Below are 16,534 nucleotides of genomic sequence, written 5' to 3'. Positions count from 1 at the left end.
GTCACTATGTGGGTTCTGGAAGGGCTGCCAAGTGTGCTTAACCACTGAGCAATCTCTCCAGCCCCCTAATATAAAATCTTTATTTTTCACACTTTGTATTCCCTGTATCTATCTGGATTACCTGTGTTCTTGATTAAACAGTCACACAGATTTATTGACATACCAAAAATGGAGGTGAGCATGATAGGGCAGGCTGGTGGTCCCATCACTACTTGGAAAGTGATTATAGGATAATCACAAGCTCAAAGGGTCTAGAAAGACCCTATCTCCTTTTTTAAAAGTACATATCAAATATCATAGCAGTGTTTAAAGCGTGAGTTTCAGCCATAGTCTTCATCTTACACTCTTCCTTTATGATACTAAGTAACAGGGAGACAGGGTAGATCTGAAGAACGAAGTCTAGTCTTAGTTACTATGTTATATCAGATCTGCCAAATTGAATTTACCTCTTTTTCTTCAATCCTTTTTGCCTAGCTACTACAAGTAGCTAAATGATTGATTAACTGTGATGATGGTAGCTGGTGGCGCACACCTTTAATCCCAGCGCTTAGGCAGAGGCAGGTGAATCACTGTGAGTTCAAGTTCCAGGAAAGCCAGAACTGTTACACAGAAAAACCTTGTCTCAAAGAACCCCCCCCCAAAAAAAATATGTATTAAAGATATTTTGTGTGCATTTATATGTTTTTGTGGGCATATTTGTCCCCCAGCATATGGAGGTTAGAAAACAACCTGAGAGAGTCGGTTTTCTCTTTGCACTTTGTGAGTCCTGGAATTGAATTCGGGTTGTCATGCAACAGGTACTTTTCCTGCTGATTCATCTCTCCAGCCCTGATTGTTTTTATACCCAGTGAAGGGGATGATTTTTCAGTTTTTCTTACCTGATCAACAGTTAAGGTCAAACAGAGGTGCCGTCCTCTTGCCCACTTGAAGGACATTTCCGGCTATAACATACAACTCAAAGGGAATGATCCTATAAACTGCTTCAGAGTTAACTTCCACACAATAGGTATAAATGCTATAAAATGAAGGACACACATGTTTCTAGCCATGGCATACATCCTGTATTGGGGGATTTAAGGTAGAATGATTATAAATTGAAGGCCAACATGAGTTTTTGCTATCATGAGCTACATACAGAACAAGACCTGGCTCATAAAACTAAGGGCTGTGCATGGAATTTCATGCCCCCACCTTGGTATTTCAGAACTAACTTGTTTTGTCATTTGAATCTTATCATAGGATTTCTTTTTCCTTTTAGTGTGAATATCCAAACAAGTGGAGACAAAGCAGCTGGGAGCTGTTGGGAGGAGGAAGCAGGGGGAGAATGGCAGGTTTGAGACCAGCCTGGGCTACATAAACAGACTGTGTCTTGAGAGGGAAAGAAGGGAACTCAGTATTTCATGTCTCAACCTTTTTTTTTTTTATTTCATTTCATTTTATTTTATTTTGCTTTTTTGAGACAGGGTTTCTCTTTGGCTTTGGAGCCTGTCCTGGAACTCGCACTGACAGACCAGGCTGGCCTTGAACTCACAGAGATCCACCTACCTCTGCCTCCTGAGTGCTGGGATTAAAGGCGTGCGCCACCACCGCCCGGCTTCAACCTTTTACTTTATTGCACAGTATTGACCCTGAGTCGTGAGTGCACTTGGTTTGATATTGGAGTTTCAAGTGCTCTTACGTACATCTAGTTTCAGTTATGGTGAGGAAATGAACCTCAGACACCTGCTAGCAAGATTGAGATATAAAGTGGATAGATTGATATTTACACCAACTTAGAATATATCATGTTGCTCGGTTTGCATGTGAGGTCCTGGTCTACTACTAAAGTCAGTGTCTTCAGTCATTACTGCTGAATAACAGTTCTCATCTGCCACTGTCTTTCTAAGTAATGAAGTTCACTCTTAAACTGTATTTCTTGGAATTGCAGATTATGCTGCAAATATGCTAAGCTATGTAGTAAGTTGCCTACTCTTAAAATCATTTGTATTTAGCCTCAGTTCCAAAGCCAACAATAAAAGTCTTTGAACCTGCTGTAGATTTGACAGCTCCCTCTAAAGGAAGGGGAATTGCAACAGAAAGTCCTGCTGACTAAGCTCAAGGGCCACACAGTACTCAGACATGCAGTAGGGTGCAGGTTAATTGTACAAAGCAAAAGAACATTGACAGATTAAAAGCAGAATGGAGATTGAACTTTGTTCTGCATATGAGAAACATTTTTAGGAACTTAATTTGAAATAGTAATGTAGTAGTAATAATAATAATAGTTCCAGGGTTTTGTGTTGTTTTGAGACAGGGTCTCTTTATGTCACCCTGGCTGTCCTGGAACTCACCATGTATACCAGGATAGCCTGGAACTCAGATCTACCTGCCTCTGTCTCAAGTGATTGGATCTAAAGGCATGTGCTACCACACCTGGCCGAAACTCTGAAACATTAACAATTCTGGCCAAATTTGGAATGTTATTATTTTTGTTTTAGTTTTGTGACTCAGCATCATGTTCAGGCCTCTCATGCTTTCTAGACAAAGGCTGTGCCTCTTGCCTATCTCCTGGCTATGTTTCATGCAGCTCAAGCTTCTCAAACTCCTGTTTGTTCTGCCTCAACTACCAGAGTGCTAGAAAGAATAGTGTGCATCACTGGCATGCCCAGCCTGTTGTGCTGCTGTTTTTAGTTGTTGTCTGGTTGGTTTTGGTTTTGGTGGGTTTTTTTTTTTCTGTTTTGTTTTTTTGAGACAAGGTTTCTCTGTATAACTTTGGAGCTTGTTGAGGAACTCTCTCAGACTTGGACTCAAAGATCTGCCTGCCTCTGCCTCCTGAATGCTGGCTGCTTTCTGGTCTGTTTTTAAAGTTTTATTTATTTTTGTTTTAAGTGTATGATTATTTATCTGTGTGTATATATGTGCATGTCTTATGTCTATGGATTTTAGAATATGTGTGGTCCCCTGGAACTAGAGTAATAGATGGTTGTGAGCCATCATATGGGTGCTGGCCATAAAGCCCAGGTTGTACCTTTGGAAGAGCAGCTTAACCACTGAACCATCTCTCCAGCTCCTTGTTTGTTTGTTTGTTTTTTTAATATGCCTGCAGGCCAGAAGAGGACACCAGACCTCATTACAGATGGTTGTGAGCCACCATGTGGTTGCCGGGAATTGAACTCAGGACCTTTGGAAGAGCAGGCAATGCTCTTAATCACTGAGCCATCTCTCCAGCTCCTTGTTTTTAATACTCTCTTTCATCAGTAAATCTTCTTATTGATAATGATCAGTAAAGGTTTATTCAAAGATGGACTAGTGCTGGCTTAGAAAATCTTTCCTAATACCTCTTCATGTACATGGGAGGGATTTGTTGACACACGCGATGAGAGTAGGAGTTGGTGAAATCAGTTCTCTGTGATTTGAGCATCATTTTGCTGTTAACTGTCAACTCCCTTGGGAATATTTGCTGTTTTTTATGTGGTCCCCAGTAAAATTTGTCTTAAAGTTATAACCAGTTTTCTTCCTTTCTTTTTTAGCGAAACCTTGAAAGTCACTTGTTGGCTCCGGCTGAAATTCCAGGCCAGCCTGTCCCTAAAAACATCCTACAGGTATGTTACAGTCTTAGACTAATCCCTCAGAGTGACCTTTGTGTGGCAGTCAGGGATGTACTATTGCCACCTAACGTCATTTGCTATGTTGCTAATCCAAGTGGGTGGGCTGTGATGCTTTAAATGGTTCTGGTTTGCCAGTTTACAGTTTTTGTGGAATTTGAGAATCTGTTTTTCTAGCACTAACTTAAGGCAAATGTTGGTAGCTGAAACATTTGGGGAAATGTCTTACATGTACAGATGCCAGCTCCTCAATGGTGCATGAGAGACATTGACTAGCTTCTAAAAATGGATTCCTGTTTCAAAACTTTGGACTAGAAAGAAGTAGGTTTGTTCACAGGGATCTGGCATTTCTGCTTATAGGAACTCCTTGGTCAACCGGTTCAGAGACCTGCTTCTTCCAATCTTCTCAGTGGCCTTATGGGGAGCCTGGAACCTACTGCATCTTTATTGAGCCAAAGAGCGCCCTCTCCTCCTATGTCACAGGTGTTTCAAACTCGAGCAGCGTCAGCAGACTATCTTCATCCAAGGATACCATCACCAATTGGTAACTAGTTCATTACTGCTGGGGATTGAACCCTGCGCCTCGTATCTACCAGTTAAGCACTCCACCATTGACTAGGTTCCCATCTTAGTACCTGCTCTTAATGCATGTGTGTCTTCCCCTCGTGTCCAAGAAGGTTAGATTTCTTCCCTGGACTTGGCAGTCTTTGAAGGGTATGCTTAAAGAATCTGAAAGGAAATAAGTCCTTCCTTTCAGTTTATGTAGAAAGTGTGCAGTCAAAGTGGAAGATAGTTTTTTGGGTTTTTTTTTTTTTTTGAGCTCCCCCTTTTAAATCAATATGTTCCTAGTAAACAAGTATAGTTCTTTAGTTTTTTTTTTTTTTTTTTTTTTTTCGAGACAGGGTTTCTCTGTAGCTTTGGTTCCTGTTCTGGAACTAGCTCTTGTAGACCAGGCTGGCCTCGAACTCACAGAGATCCGCCTGCCTCTGCCTCCCGAGTGCTGGGATTAAAGGCGTGTGCCACCACTGCCCGGCTTTAGTTTTCTTGTTAAGAGAATTCAGCTGAAAAGTTAATTTGGATTCTTAGGTCTGTCTTTGATAAAGAACTTGAAGAAAGCCAGGAAGTGATGATACACTCCTTTAATCTCAGCACTTGGGATGATGAAGCAGGAGGATTTCAAGTTTTAAGGCCACGCTGGCCTACATAGTGAGTTTGAAGCTACATGAAGGAGCCAGTCACAGAGTAATGACTTTCTGGACGAGCAGTTGAAGTTGGTTCACAGTGAACTGTGAAATCCTGTGTTGCTTCAGTATGTGCCTAAAAGAAGCACTTCCAGAAAGCTGTGTTAGTGTCTCTTCCATCAAACCACTGGAGACTGCCGGCACCTTGCCTTTGCCAATCAGATACCTTAATATTTGCTTGCAATAATATAGAGTCGTGTGGGAACTGACCCTCAGAGCTCTGGACTCTACTTTAGTGCCAGCTAGCTTGTCAAGCATGGCCAGATTGCTGAAGAGAAAATTTCAGCCGGAGAGCTCCCAGCTCTGAAAAGGACAAAGGTGACAGCTTAATGGGAAGAAGGTTACACCAGCAGTTGAGGCCAGAATAACTCTGTTTAAGGTCCACATATACACTGTGGGAGGAGAGATGAAAGGGAATGTTTTATTGGGCCAAAGAAGCAAGACTTCCCCGTTAAGCAAGCACAACAGGGTGGGGGTGCTTACGTTGTCCTTGGCCCTAATGCTTGACAGTTATTGATTCTGTAAATTTTCTGGCAGGTTTCCCATCAGGACCCCAGCAGCTACTTGGAGATCCATTCCAAGGCATGCGCAAGCCCATGAGCCCTGTCACAGCCCAGGTCAGGCTGAGCTCTTTCTCAGACCTAGTCTCCTTGCCTTTTCACACTTGCTGTTGCTTATAGGGTGGAGATTGATATGCAACAATGAAATACATAGTTTGTTCTGCAATGATACTTTACTTCAAGTTCATTCATAGGAGAAAATTGCTGAGTAGAATATAAATTAAAAAAAATTTTTTTAGATTTATGTATATGAATAGTTTATGTTTGTGTACCACATGGGTGCTCATTGCCCAGAGAGTTTTCAAGAAGTCATCAAATCCCCTGTTATGACATTTGTGTACTGCCATGTGGGTGCTGGGAATTGAACCTCTGGATACTCAGCAATAGCAATAAATGTTCTTTACCACTGAGCCATCTCTCACCCCACTATTTAAATTTTAAAAATATTTAGTGGACAGCAGCATAACTTAAATATTTGTCATATTGTTTTCTTAGCTACCCTTTAAACCATGAGACAGACCTTTGTGGAAATTTGAACTTCCTCATTTTTTCATTCATTGTCCCCTGCCATTCTGTTGAGCAGATGAGCCAGCTAGAATTGCAGCAGGCTGCCTTGGAGGGGCTGGCCCTCCCACATGACCTTGCAGTACAGGCAGCATCCTTCTATCAGCCTGGTTATAACAAACCACAAGTGGATAGAACCAGAGATGGACTGAGAAACAGGTAAACTTCTAATGCTACTTATGCAGATTTGGGTACTGATTTATAAGTAGCTTTCTGAGATTGGTAAATCATATATATGGTTGTATATGCTGATCCAATGTAAGATGGGCATTCCATCCCACTGCAGATTCTGTTTATAGAGAAAATTCAGTTGAATAGAATCCTGCTATGTGCCCTGTGTTGATATTATCAGTTTGCCCCCCTCTGAAGTGCCCACTGTCTAGCCTCTAAAAATAAGCACTACCTCAATTTTCTTATTCTATATATATATATTTTAAAGATTTATTTTTATTTATTATGGATACAGTGTTCTATCTGCATGGATGCCACCAGACCAGAAGAGGGCACCAGATCTCATTATAGATGGTTGTGAGCCACCATGTGGTTGCTGGGAATTGAACTCAGGACCTCGGGAAGAGCAGGCAGTGTTCTTAACCTCTGGGCCATTTCTCCAGCCCCCTTATTCTATATATTTTATATCTTATATTTTTTGAGTTTCGGTTAGCTAATTCATGATAGTCTCATAATTTGATATTATAATTTAATTTGCTACAAGTAAATATATTTTAAAATATACAATGCTTCTACTGGTTAATTTCTTTTATTTTTACTGTGCCAGGGATTGAACTCAGGGCCTTGGATATACTAGACTCTTTCATACCCCAACCACTAGCCCTTGTTTCTGTTTTATTTTGTTGCTTTTTAGGTGGAGACTGCCTTTGCATTTCCCCCCCAGTGTGTTCAGACCCAAATAATCACACAGAAACTATATTGATATTTTAATATATTAATAGTTTAATATTAATAAACACTCCTTGAATTATTAACTCAGGTTCTTATTAAATAACTCTTACATCTTAAATTAACCCATTTTTATTAATTTGTGTATCACCACAAGGCTGTGGCCTACCGGTAAAGATTCTGGCTGCCAGCTGATGTCTGTCTCCTTCGGCAGCTACATGGCGTCTCCTTGATTCTGCCTACTTTCTCTCTATATCCGTGTTCGGATTTCCCACCTGGCTTTACTAAGCCGTTGGCCCAAACAGCTTCTTTAATAACCCCTGGTAATAAAACATATTCATAGCATACAGAGTGGAATCCCACATCATTGCTTAGTTTTGTTTTTTGGGTTTTGTCGTTTTTGTTTTTCGAGACAGGGTTTCTCTGTATAACAACTCTGGCTGTCCTTGAATTCACTTCATAGACCAATCTGATCTTGAATTTAGAGAAATCCTCATGCCTCTGCCTCCTGAGTGCTGGGTTAATAAAGGCTCCAGGACAGCCAGGATGATTACACCGAGAAATCCTGTCTCAAAACGCCCTCTGGAAAAAGGAAAAAAAGAAAACAAAACATAAAAGGTGTAAATGATAAATTGTGTGAAACCCCCATGTACACTTAAGATACATTGCCTAGTTTATGAACACTGATTGGAAAGCTTATAGATTCAGGATCCCATCATTGCCTGGGATTCAGAGGGTTTCAGTCACTAACAATTGGTATAAGTGCAGGGAGTACACATAGTCTATTCCTCAACCTATTTCTATGCCAACCCTGTTTCCCATTTTCCTCCAGGCTAAGGGAGAATAAGTAAAATAGCTGGGGATAGTGCCTCCCAGCAGAGGCAGGAGAACGTCTGTATTCAAGGCCAGCATGGTATACATAGTGAATTTCAGAGTAGACAGGACTATGTAGAGAGGAAAAAAAAAAAAAGAACTTTTTCCACTGGCCGGTGATGGTGCATGCCTTTAATCCCAGTACTCAGGAGGTGGTGAAAAATGGATCTCTGTGAGTTCAAGGCCTGCCTGGTCTACTGAGTGAGTTTCAGGACAGGCTCCAAAGCTATATAGAAACCTCGTCTAGAAACCAAAAAAAGGAATTAAGTTGGATAAGTGAAAGGTGTGCTGAGTTCCTGGACTGTTACTGAATTACATGGTTTTAGACTTGGCATTAAGTAGTTGAGAACTGACACTGTTAATGGATCTGTTCCCAGGCAACAGCGAGTCTCAAAGTCACCAGCACCCATGCACCGAGGAAATTCCTCTTCCCCAGCTCCTGCTGCCTCCATCACAAGCATGGTCAGTGACTTTTGGTAACTGAATGGCTCTAAGATTTCTGCATCTGGTTATATGTTAGGCCAGTGTGCTCCCTGTGTCTCTGAATGCCTTCCACAGGATTACTGACTTTCTATGCCTATCTATTTATTATGTCTTCCCTCCCTTAATTTATTATTCTACTAAAGTCCCTACATTGAAAAGTATGCTCTAGGAGATAGACAAACTTGTGCCAGGATACAGTAAGACATCACTGCTTAAAATAAAGCTGGGCCAGGCCTGGTAACATACACTTAATGGCATCACTTGGGAGGCAGAGAGGCAAATGGATCTCTGAGTGGAAAGCCAACCTGTGCCTAGTGAGAGCCTTTCTAAAAGACAAACTAGTATAGCTGCTGTGGGAAAGTAAAGGACAGAGGTGAGGCAGGATATCAGAAGAGTAACTTTCAGTGAGCATGCTGGCAGGTCCACAGATTGTTCTGTTCTATCGTGGGTTTGTTGTTTGAGGTGCTAGTCTAGCTTTACCACTGCCTTTTTTTTTTTTTTAATAGTTTTTAATTTCATCTCTACAGACCTTTATCATCCTATCAAAGCTGATAGACAAGGGGGGAAAACAATTGTTTTGTGGTTCAGGACTCCATATGGGTCTCTGCTCTTGTTTTAGAGAGATTCTGGAAGCTTTGTTTGTCAGTTAGATCTTGTCTCCTGCCTTTCAAATTTTGGGCGCATGCATAATAAAAATCATTAAAAAAAAATAAACAACAGAAACAAGAACAAAGGACCCTCAATGGTAAGTGAGGAAAGCTTTAAGATAATTGGATTTTCTTACACACAATATTTTGAAAAGAAAAATACGAGGAACAAGGAGTATCATATGTTTTGAGGTTGTCTATGAAGCATCCCTTCTGTGTTTACTAAGGTACAGTTCCAGCTATGCCCTTCTCTTCTTCCCCATCCTATCCCAGGCTTGATAAGCATGAGAAGAGAGACATTTTTACAGGTGAACAAGGGTTGAAGCTCTTGGGATAGTGACTATTTGCCTCTTTGTGTTTTCTTCCAATGTCTGTAGACCAGAGCATTAGAGTTGCTAGAGTTCCCTCTGCCTACATAGACAAAATGGGGACTCTTCCCTCTATGGAATGGCTTCACCGGTGAAGCCAGGCCCAAGGTGGGTGCTGCAAACATAGTGGTCAAGTACTTCCAAGCATTTACAAGACCCTAGGTTTAAATCCCAGTATTCAAAACCAAAAAATCCTGGCTTAACATTACAGAAAGGCACTTGAGTATGCTAATTCTGCCTCTCTTCTCTGCAGCTTTCTCCTTCCTTCACCCCTACCTCAGTGATTCGGAAGATGTATGAAAGCAGAGAGAAAAGCAAGGAGGAAATAACACCTGGTACAGTGGTTCCTGGAGATGCTAAAGAGGATACTCAGAAGGCCAGTGAAGGTACTGCTCACCTGTGTCAGAACGTAGGCATGCATGACTGCAATGTCAGGGAGATGGGTTGGGTGAGCTCACAGTCAAACTTGCTCACTTGATATTCTGTCCAGCTGGGATATCAGGTGTACTCTAGCTTAGGATTCCTATTAGTCTACCAGGTTGAATGATAGATTCATAGCATATTAATACAGTTCAGTTCTTATTAACATTTTTGTTTTTATATGCTTTGCCTCGAGGTATGTCTCCACAAGAGGGCATCAGATCTTCTGGGCCCGGAGTTATATAGGTGGTTATGAGCATCCATGTAGGTGCTGGAAATGAATTTAGGTCTTCAAGAGCATCCAGAGCTTTTAACTGCTGATCTGTATCTCTAACCCCAGCTCTTCCATATGAACCAAAGATACTATTTGCTCCACCATTGGTGTAGAGCAAGACACTTAACTAAATTGGGCTGTTTTTGTGGTCTGGTTTTACTAATAGCTGTCCTTTGGCTGAAGGGAGTATAGAATAGACACAGGCTTCCTTTTTTTGTTACAGGTTTTTGGTTGATTGGTTGTTTCATTTGAGACAGAATCTCACTGTGTAGTCCTAACCTCACAAAGTCCTGGGATCTAAGGAACTACCTCCTAAGCCTGGCAACTTGTGCCATTTGTTTTTATATGTCACGAGTCTCTTTAAGTTCTTTTGTGTTGTATCAGAAATTCGTTATGCACTGGGAATGTAGCTCAGTGTTAGAACACTTGCTTAGTATGTATGTGCAAGACCATGGGTTCATGTCTAACACCCTTCAAGAAAGGAAAATGAAAAAGCAAAACAAAAATTCCAGCATGGAATTGGAAGGCCTTAAAACTTGGCATCTACAGGCCGGAGATACGGCTGAGAGCACTGGTTGGTTTTATATTACCTGGGTTTAATTCCCAATACCCATGTGGCTGCTCACTAAACTGCTGAAGAGGAATCAAATAAGAATTGCCAGCTTTTTAAAAAAGTTTGCTAGTCTGTTGGGGATTGAAATAAATTGGGAACTGGTGTCAGTACCAAAATGTTCTATGACTGAATCCTTACAGAGAACCTGCTGTCATCTAATCCCATGCCCAATAATGATCAAGACTCTTCTCCTACGACAAATCCTAAACTCTCGACATCACAGTGGTCTTCGTGCTCCACTCCACTGTCCCAGAACAACCGTTATACCAAAGAGCAAGATTACCGACCTAAAGCAGCCGGGAGAAAAACACCCACCTTAGCACCCCCAGGTCCAGGAACACCTTTTCTTCGCCCTCCCCACCAAGTTCCCCTGGTCCCTCATGTTCCTATTGTTCGGCCTGCTCACCAGCTTCACCCAGGGTTAGTCCAAAGGTTGATAGCCCAAGGAATACATCCACAGCATCTTCCAAGTTTGCTCCAAGCTGGTGAGTTTCTGACTGGGTGCGGGTGGTCAGTAATGTTGCATCATGGTAGGTGGGTATACATAGGGGTCTGCTCCCTTTAGATCATTAAGATTAGGGAGCCTGGTTTTGGCGTTCATTTAAAATTGTCTCTTGTGTGTACACTTGTGTGTCCTGACGCATGTATGGAGGCAGAGGCAGGCGGATCTCTGAGTTTAAGGCCAGCCTGGTATATAGAGCTAATTTTAGGACAGCCAAGGCTACACAGAAACCCTGTCTTGAAAAATAAAATGAAGTGGCCTTTTGTAATTTTTCAGTACCCTAAAAAAAACTAGTGTGCCACAATACCCAACACTCTTAAGTTTCCAAATCAGCAAAAATTTGTGGTAAAACTTGAAATTTTTAGGTACATTCGACACAACTTCTCAGAAGTTTCTTTTTCTATCAGGTGTGCTCCCCCCTGGGATAGACGTGGCTCCTTTACAGGGAATATCTGGCCCACTTCTGGGACAACCCTTGTACCCTTTCTCTGCTGCTAGTCACCCTCTCCTAAACCCTCGTCCTGGAACCCCTCTGCACCTGGCAATGATGCAGCAGCAGCTGCAGCGCTCAGGTAAGGTTCAGCAATGAGCCGGGCTAGCTAACCACACTGATGTATCTGATACTTCTAGTAGCAGTCACTTATCACCAACTCCTCGTTCCCTTAGCTGGTTCTAGTAGGTACGGGTGTCCCTAGAGAAATGGGTGAAGGGGACTGATCATGCCATCTATGGCTGCGAGGACCATGGAAGCTAGGAATGCTTCGTTTCACCCCTTTGAAGGCTGATAATTCTGACGTCATGTCAGCCTTGGTGGGTTTATAGCACTGGCTTCCGAGTGCATTAGCTTTCCTATATAAAGTCATCTAGCATTCTGCATTTTTTTTTTTTAGGAAACCCTGCAGTAAATCCTTTGGTAGACACCCCACCCCTGAAAGTAACAGGAAACTATTGCAGCAAAGTAGGCCATAAAGTACTATCAGTAGTATTTGGGAGTGAGTATCCAAGGGCCCTCTTATTAGATCTGTAAATATAGAAATGGGTGGAGTGTGAGCAGTTTCCTTGCTACAGCACCAGGTGACACTCTTCTCTCCATAGTTCTGCATCCTCCAGGCTCTGGTTCCCAGGCAGCAGCTATCAACGTTCAGACTCCTCCTAATGTGCCCAGCAGATCAGGCCTGCCCCACATGCACTCCCAGATGGAGCATCGTACCAGCCAAAGGAGCAGCTCCCCTGTGGGCCTTGCAAAATGGTTTGGCTCAGATGTGCTACAGCAGCCTCTGCCCTCTATGCCCACCAAAGTCATCAGTGTAGACGAACTGGAGTACAGACAGTGAGCAGGGCAGACAAGCTTACCCATCTGGACCTATGGTAGCATCCTGGCCATGATGCTCATTCCCTATCTTTATTTATGGGCTTTTACATTGGAGCACATTGTGAAGGGACCCACATACCTACCGTGATCTACATTATGAGGTTGTCAACCAATCAAATGGAGCTTACATGGTCCAAATACAAGGGACACAATATTATCAATCCTTGAAATCTTTCTTTTATAAAATATGTGAATGAAGTGTTGGTGTCTTCTAGAGGTGACACCTAAGGGTCTATACATTTTTTTTTCAGAACCCTTATGTACAGACCTGTGTATAAACTTTTGTACATACGTATAGGATAGCTTTTTTGAACTTATACAGCTGTACATAAAGTAGCTATTAGTTAGGCCTGTGTCAACTGTTTGGAATTTTTTTCACTTGTATATTTGGGACCTTTTTCTTTTGATTTATTAAAAGTTGCATATGCCACGTGTGTGAACAAAATGACTGGTTCTGTGTTTATTTCCTCCATGAGTCTCTTGTTTCTAACACTCCAGTGCCACATCCTTAGTAGGGTTCTCTTTCACATTTTGTCTTACAAGTTCTATATTTTCCTGCATGTAAAGTTCCCATCGCATTAGTTTAAGTTGGGCTAAACCTCAAGGATATCAGTATTTACCCTTTTCAAAATCAAATTGACCACATGAAAATCTGTTAGGGAAATCATGTATATGATAGTTTCTCTGAAACTTACTATTCCACCTTGTTAATTCAGTTTAACTCAATTTTGACCTGTTAATGTCTTGTCTTTCCCTTGCCTCTGCTGTGTTAGCTCCTCCTATACTGTATCTAGTCTTTCCACACAAAATTTTACTTAGAATCTAAAGTATTATATAAATTGTAGGAAAAGCATTCTGAAGGATAGTGTTATCCTGATGGTTTTTCAGTCCTAAACTTTATTTTTTTAAAGATTTATGTATTTATTATGTATACAATTATGCCTACAGGTCAGAAGAGGGTACCAGATCTCATTACAGATGGTTGCGAGCACCATGTGGTTGCTGGGAATTGAACTCAGGACCTCTGGAAGAGTAGTCAGTGCTCTTAACCTCTGAGCCATGTCGCCAGCTCCTAAACTTAGGATATAGACTGTGGCTCTCAACTCTGTTAGATTTTGTCTAATACAACCTGTGGCTCCCAAGTCTTGAGTCTCAGTGATACTGATTATAATCCTTCAATTGCCTACTCAGCCCTACTCTCGGAGAAGAAAGTGGTTGCCTTTCAACAAAACCTGGCTGTGAATTAAGCATGAGGGCAATCTGCTACTTCTAAATTAGGTACCCTCACCGACTGAGAAACTCGGTGTGTAGACAGACATGTGAGCCAGGAGTGGTGGGGTGAGGTAAGGAAGAACTGTCCACAGGGAATTACTTTGCAGGCTAAAGCTGCTGGAACAGATGAGACAGATGAAGGCACGGACTTAACTGGCACGGTAGAAGCCCACAGGGAACAGGCAAGATTCAAAGTGTAAAGAAGTGAGATAGATAGCCGTTAACACTATATTAACGCCAGGCGGTGGTTGGTGGTGCATGCCTTTAATCCCAGAACTCGGGAGGCAGAGGCAGGCGGATCTCTGTGAGTTCGAGGCCAGCCTGGTCTGCAAGAGCTAGTTCCAGGACAGGCTCCAAAACCAGAGAAACCCTGTCTAAAAAAAAAAAAAAAACCACTATATTAACTGGAGAAAAGTGGGAGAATCGTAAGAATTCAAAATCAGCTCTTAGGTAGTGAGGTTCAAGGCCAGTTTTGCCCACCTGAAATGTAGTCTCAAAAAATAGAGAAAAAAGTCTTCTAGCAGGTAAGAACCTTAGAGAAAAGTAGGCAGAAATGCATGGGGCAAAAGAGATCAGGTATCTTAGCCAGAAGTATGCCTCATACATGCAACCCAATTACTCCATAGAGTTGAATTGAGGGATTATCTGCAGCTCGGGGTAGACATCCAGAGATTCCAGTTGGGGAAGAGTCTTTGGAGCAGCAGTGTGGTCATCTGGCATGTATAACTGACTTTAGAAGTATTTGAAACTAGGAAGATGGGGAAAGGGTTAAGAGAAGCTGAAGTGTGAGAGAAGCACACTAACCTACCTTCAGGCCTGGAGGGATGGCTCACACAGCTGAGGACCATTATCTGCTCCTCCAGGGGATTCAGGTTCCATTTCAAACACCCACATGATGGCTCTCATCCGCAATTAACTCCAGTTCGGGGCATAGGACACCCTCTTCTGGCTTCTGCAGTCACCAGGCACACATGTGGTGCAGACATACACAAAGGCAAAATACCCATATACATATTAAAAGATGAAAACCAAGATTGAGAGGGCAAGTGAGGTGAGGAGAGTAACAGTTGTTTCCCAAAATAAGCTGAGGAACAAGGGGTCCTTGGGAAGGCAGCAGGGATCAGAAGTGGCCAGGCCTTGCCCCTCTATTAACGTGTCCATTTACAAAGAGTTAGGCTAGTCAGGCTACTCAAAGACACTAGCCTCTTTCTGAGTTATACATACAAATGAGACAAAGATCACTTACAGGAATAAATACAGTTCTTGGGCTGGAGAGATGGCTCAGTGGTTAAGAGCACTAGCTGTTCTTCCAGAGGTTGTGAGTTCAATTCCCAGCACCCACATGGTGGCTCACAACCATCTGTAATGAGATCTGGCGCCCTCTTCTGGCATGGAGGCAGAATGTTGTATACATAATAAATCTTTAAAAAAAAGTTCTTCAGTTCTAGTCCCTTTAACAATTTAATGAAACAAACTGATTGATAGTCTTAGAGCTACATAGTAAGAGCATGTCTCAAAATCACTGTATTCCCTGTATGATGTTCAACTCAAGGCTCTAGCATTTTTTGATTTTGGGTAGCCAGCTGCCCAAAAAAGCCACCAAGCTGTAGTGAGTAGAGTAGGTGAGAGACCTAATGAAGGCATGACTTCTATGAAAATGCCCTTTCAATGATTACCCTAGCACTTCAGTCTTAAATGGTGCTTTAGCAGCCTAACTAAAAAATGGTGCAGAATAGTGGGTCTGCTTAGCTATACTAAAGCCAGGAAAACAAAATGGGAAATTTAACCCGTCATGAGTTTAACTCACACCTCCAGTCTCTTTGAGACCTCAGGAGAAAGGTCTTTGGCTCTAAGAACGCACCTCACTGGGTGTGGTAGATTATAAACATTTAATCTCTGCATTTGGGATGCAGAGGCAGGAAGGAGGCTTTCTCTAAATTTGAGGTCAGCCAGTTATATAAACCTCTCTCCTCTATAGACATCTATAGACAAGGTTTCTCTGTGTAGCCCTGTGTATCCTTGAACTCAACTCTGTAGATCAGGTTGGCTTCAAACTCACAGAAACCTGCCTCTGCCTCCCAAAGTGCTGGGATTAAAGGCAAATAACACTACACCACTGCTGGCTGAGACCCTCTAAAATCTGAAGGGGAAAAAAAAAAAAAAAAAGAGTACACCTCTCCAGCAGACTGAGGCCGTAAAGCCTGAGTTTAACCTGAGACCCTATTTGGTTTAGGTCATGCCTATCTTGTGATAATGTACTTGGTAGCCTAGTTTCTGAACCACACATACTACACAAAAAAACCCTAGCTAAGCCGGGCGGTGGTGGAGCATGCCTTTAATCCCAGCACTCGGGAGGCAGAGGCAGGCGGATCTCCGTGAGTTCAAGGCCAGCCTGGTCTACAAGAGCTAGTTCCAGGACAGGCACCAAAAACTACAGAGAAACCCTGTCTCGAAAAAAATCCAAAAAAAAACAAACCCTAGCTACCCCAGAACCCCTTTCAAACCCTCACCTGAATCAGGATACACATGTTCCCATCTTTGAACAATGATATGGATTTGCCAATAGTTAGTAACTGACTCCTACTGTTTATGAATAGAAGGGCTGGTCTGGTCTAACCTGATTCTGGGTGCATATGCAGTAATGCAACTGTCTTCTAAATAACTATTAGAGAAAATCTAATATACTTATTCATGATTGGTCATACAGATGGCTAGAATCAGATATAATTTGGGAAGTGACATACACAATAGGAAAAATTGAATATACAACCTATAAATGAAATGGAGAACCCCAAAGCAAGATATGGTGGCACTTGCCTTGAATTTTGCACTTTGTCAGGTAGAAGCAGTAGGATAGTCTG

General features: G+C 42.1%; 1 protein-coding gene across 2 annotated transcripts in view; it reads left to right on the top strand.

Moving 5' to 3' along the window:
- LOC121436481 (eukaryotic translation initiation factor 4E transporter) overlaps positions 1-12,840 on the top strand; it is a 40,963-nt gene extending 28,123 nt beyond the window's left edge. For both annotated transcript variants that reach the window (XM_041636428.1, XM_041636427.1), the window contains exons 11-19: positions 3,510-3,581; positions 3,945-4,128; positions 5,363-5,442; positions 5,969-6,108; positions 8,100-8,184; positions 9,474-9,606; positions 10,668-11,012; positions 11,437-11,601; positions 12,125-12,840. In XM_041636428.1, the coding sequence (XP_041492362.1) occupies positions 3,510-3,581; positions 3,945-4,128; positions 5,363-5,442; positions 5,969-6,108; positions 8,100-8,184; positions 9,474-9,606; positions 10,668-11,012; positions 11,437-11,601; positions 12,125-12,363 (1,443 nt within the window). In that variant the 3' untranslated portion in view covers positions 12,364-12,840. The remainder of the gene's footprint in view (positions 1-3,509; positions 3,582-3,944; positions 4,129-5,362; positions 5,443-5,968; positions 6,109-8,099; positions 8,185-9,473; positions 9,607-10,667; positions 11,013-11,436; positions 11,602-12,124) is intronic.
- Positions 12,841-16,534: the final 3,694 nt, after the last annotated feature.

This window comes from Microtus oregoni, unplaced genomic scaffold (assembly GCF_018167655.1).
Source record: "Microtus oregoni isolate MIOR12 unplaced genomic scaffold, Mior012 000049F_ref0000343, whole genome shotgun sequence".
Lineage (NCBI taxonomy): Eukaryota > Metazoa > Chordata > Mammalia > Rodentia > Cricetidae > Microtus > Microtus oregoni.
The sequence above is the reverse complement of the archived record's forward strand: the minus strand, read 5'-3'. Positions and strand labels throughout refer to the sequence as shown.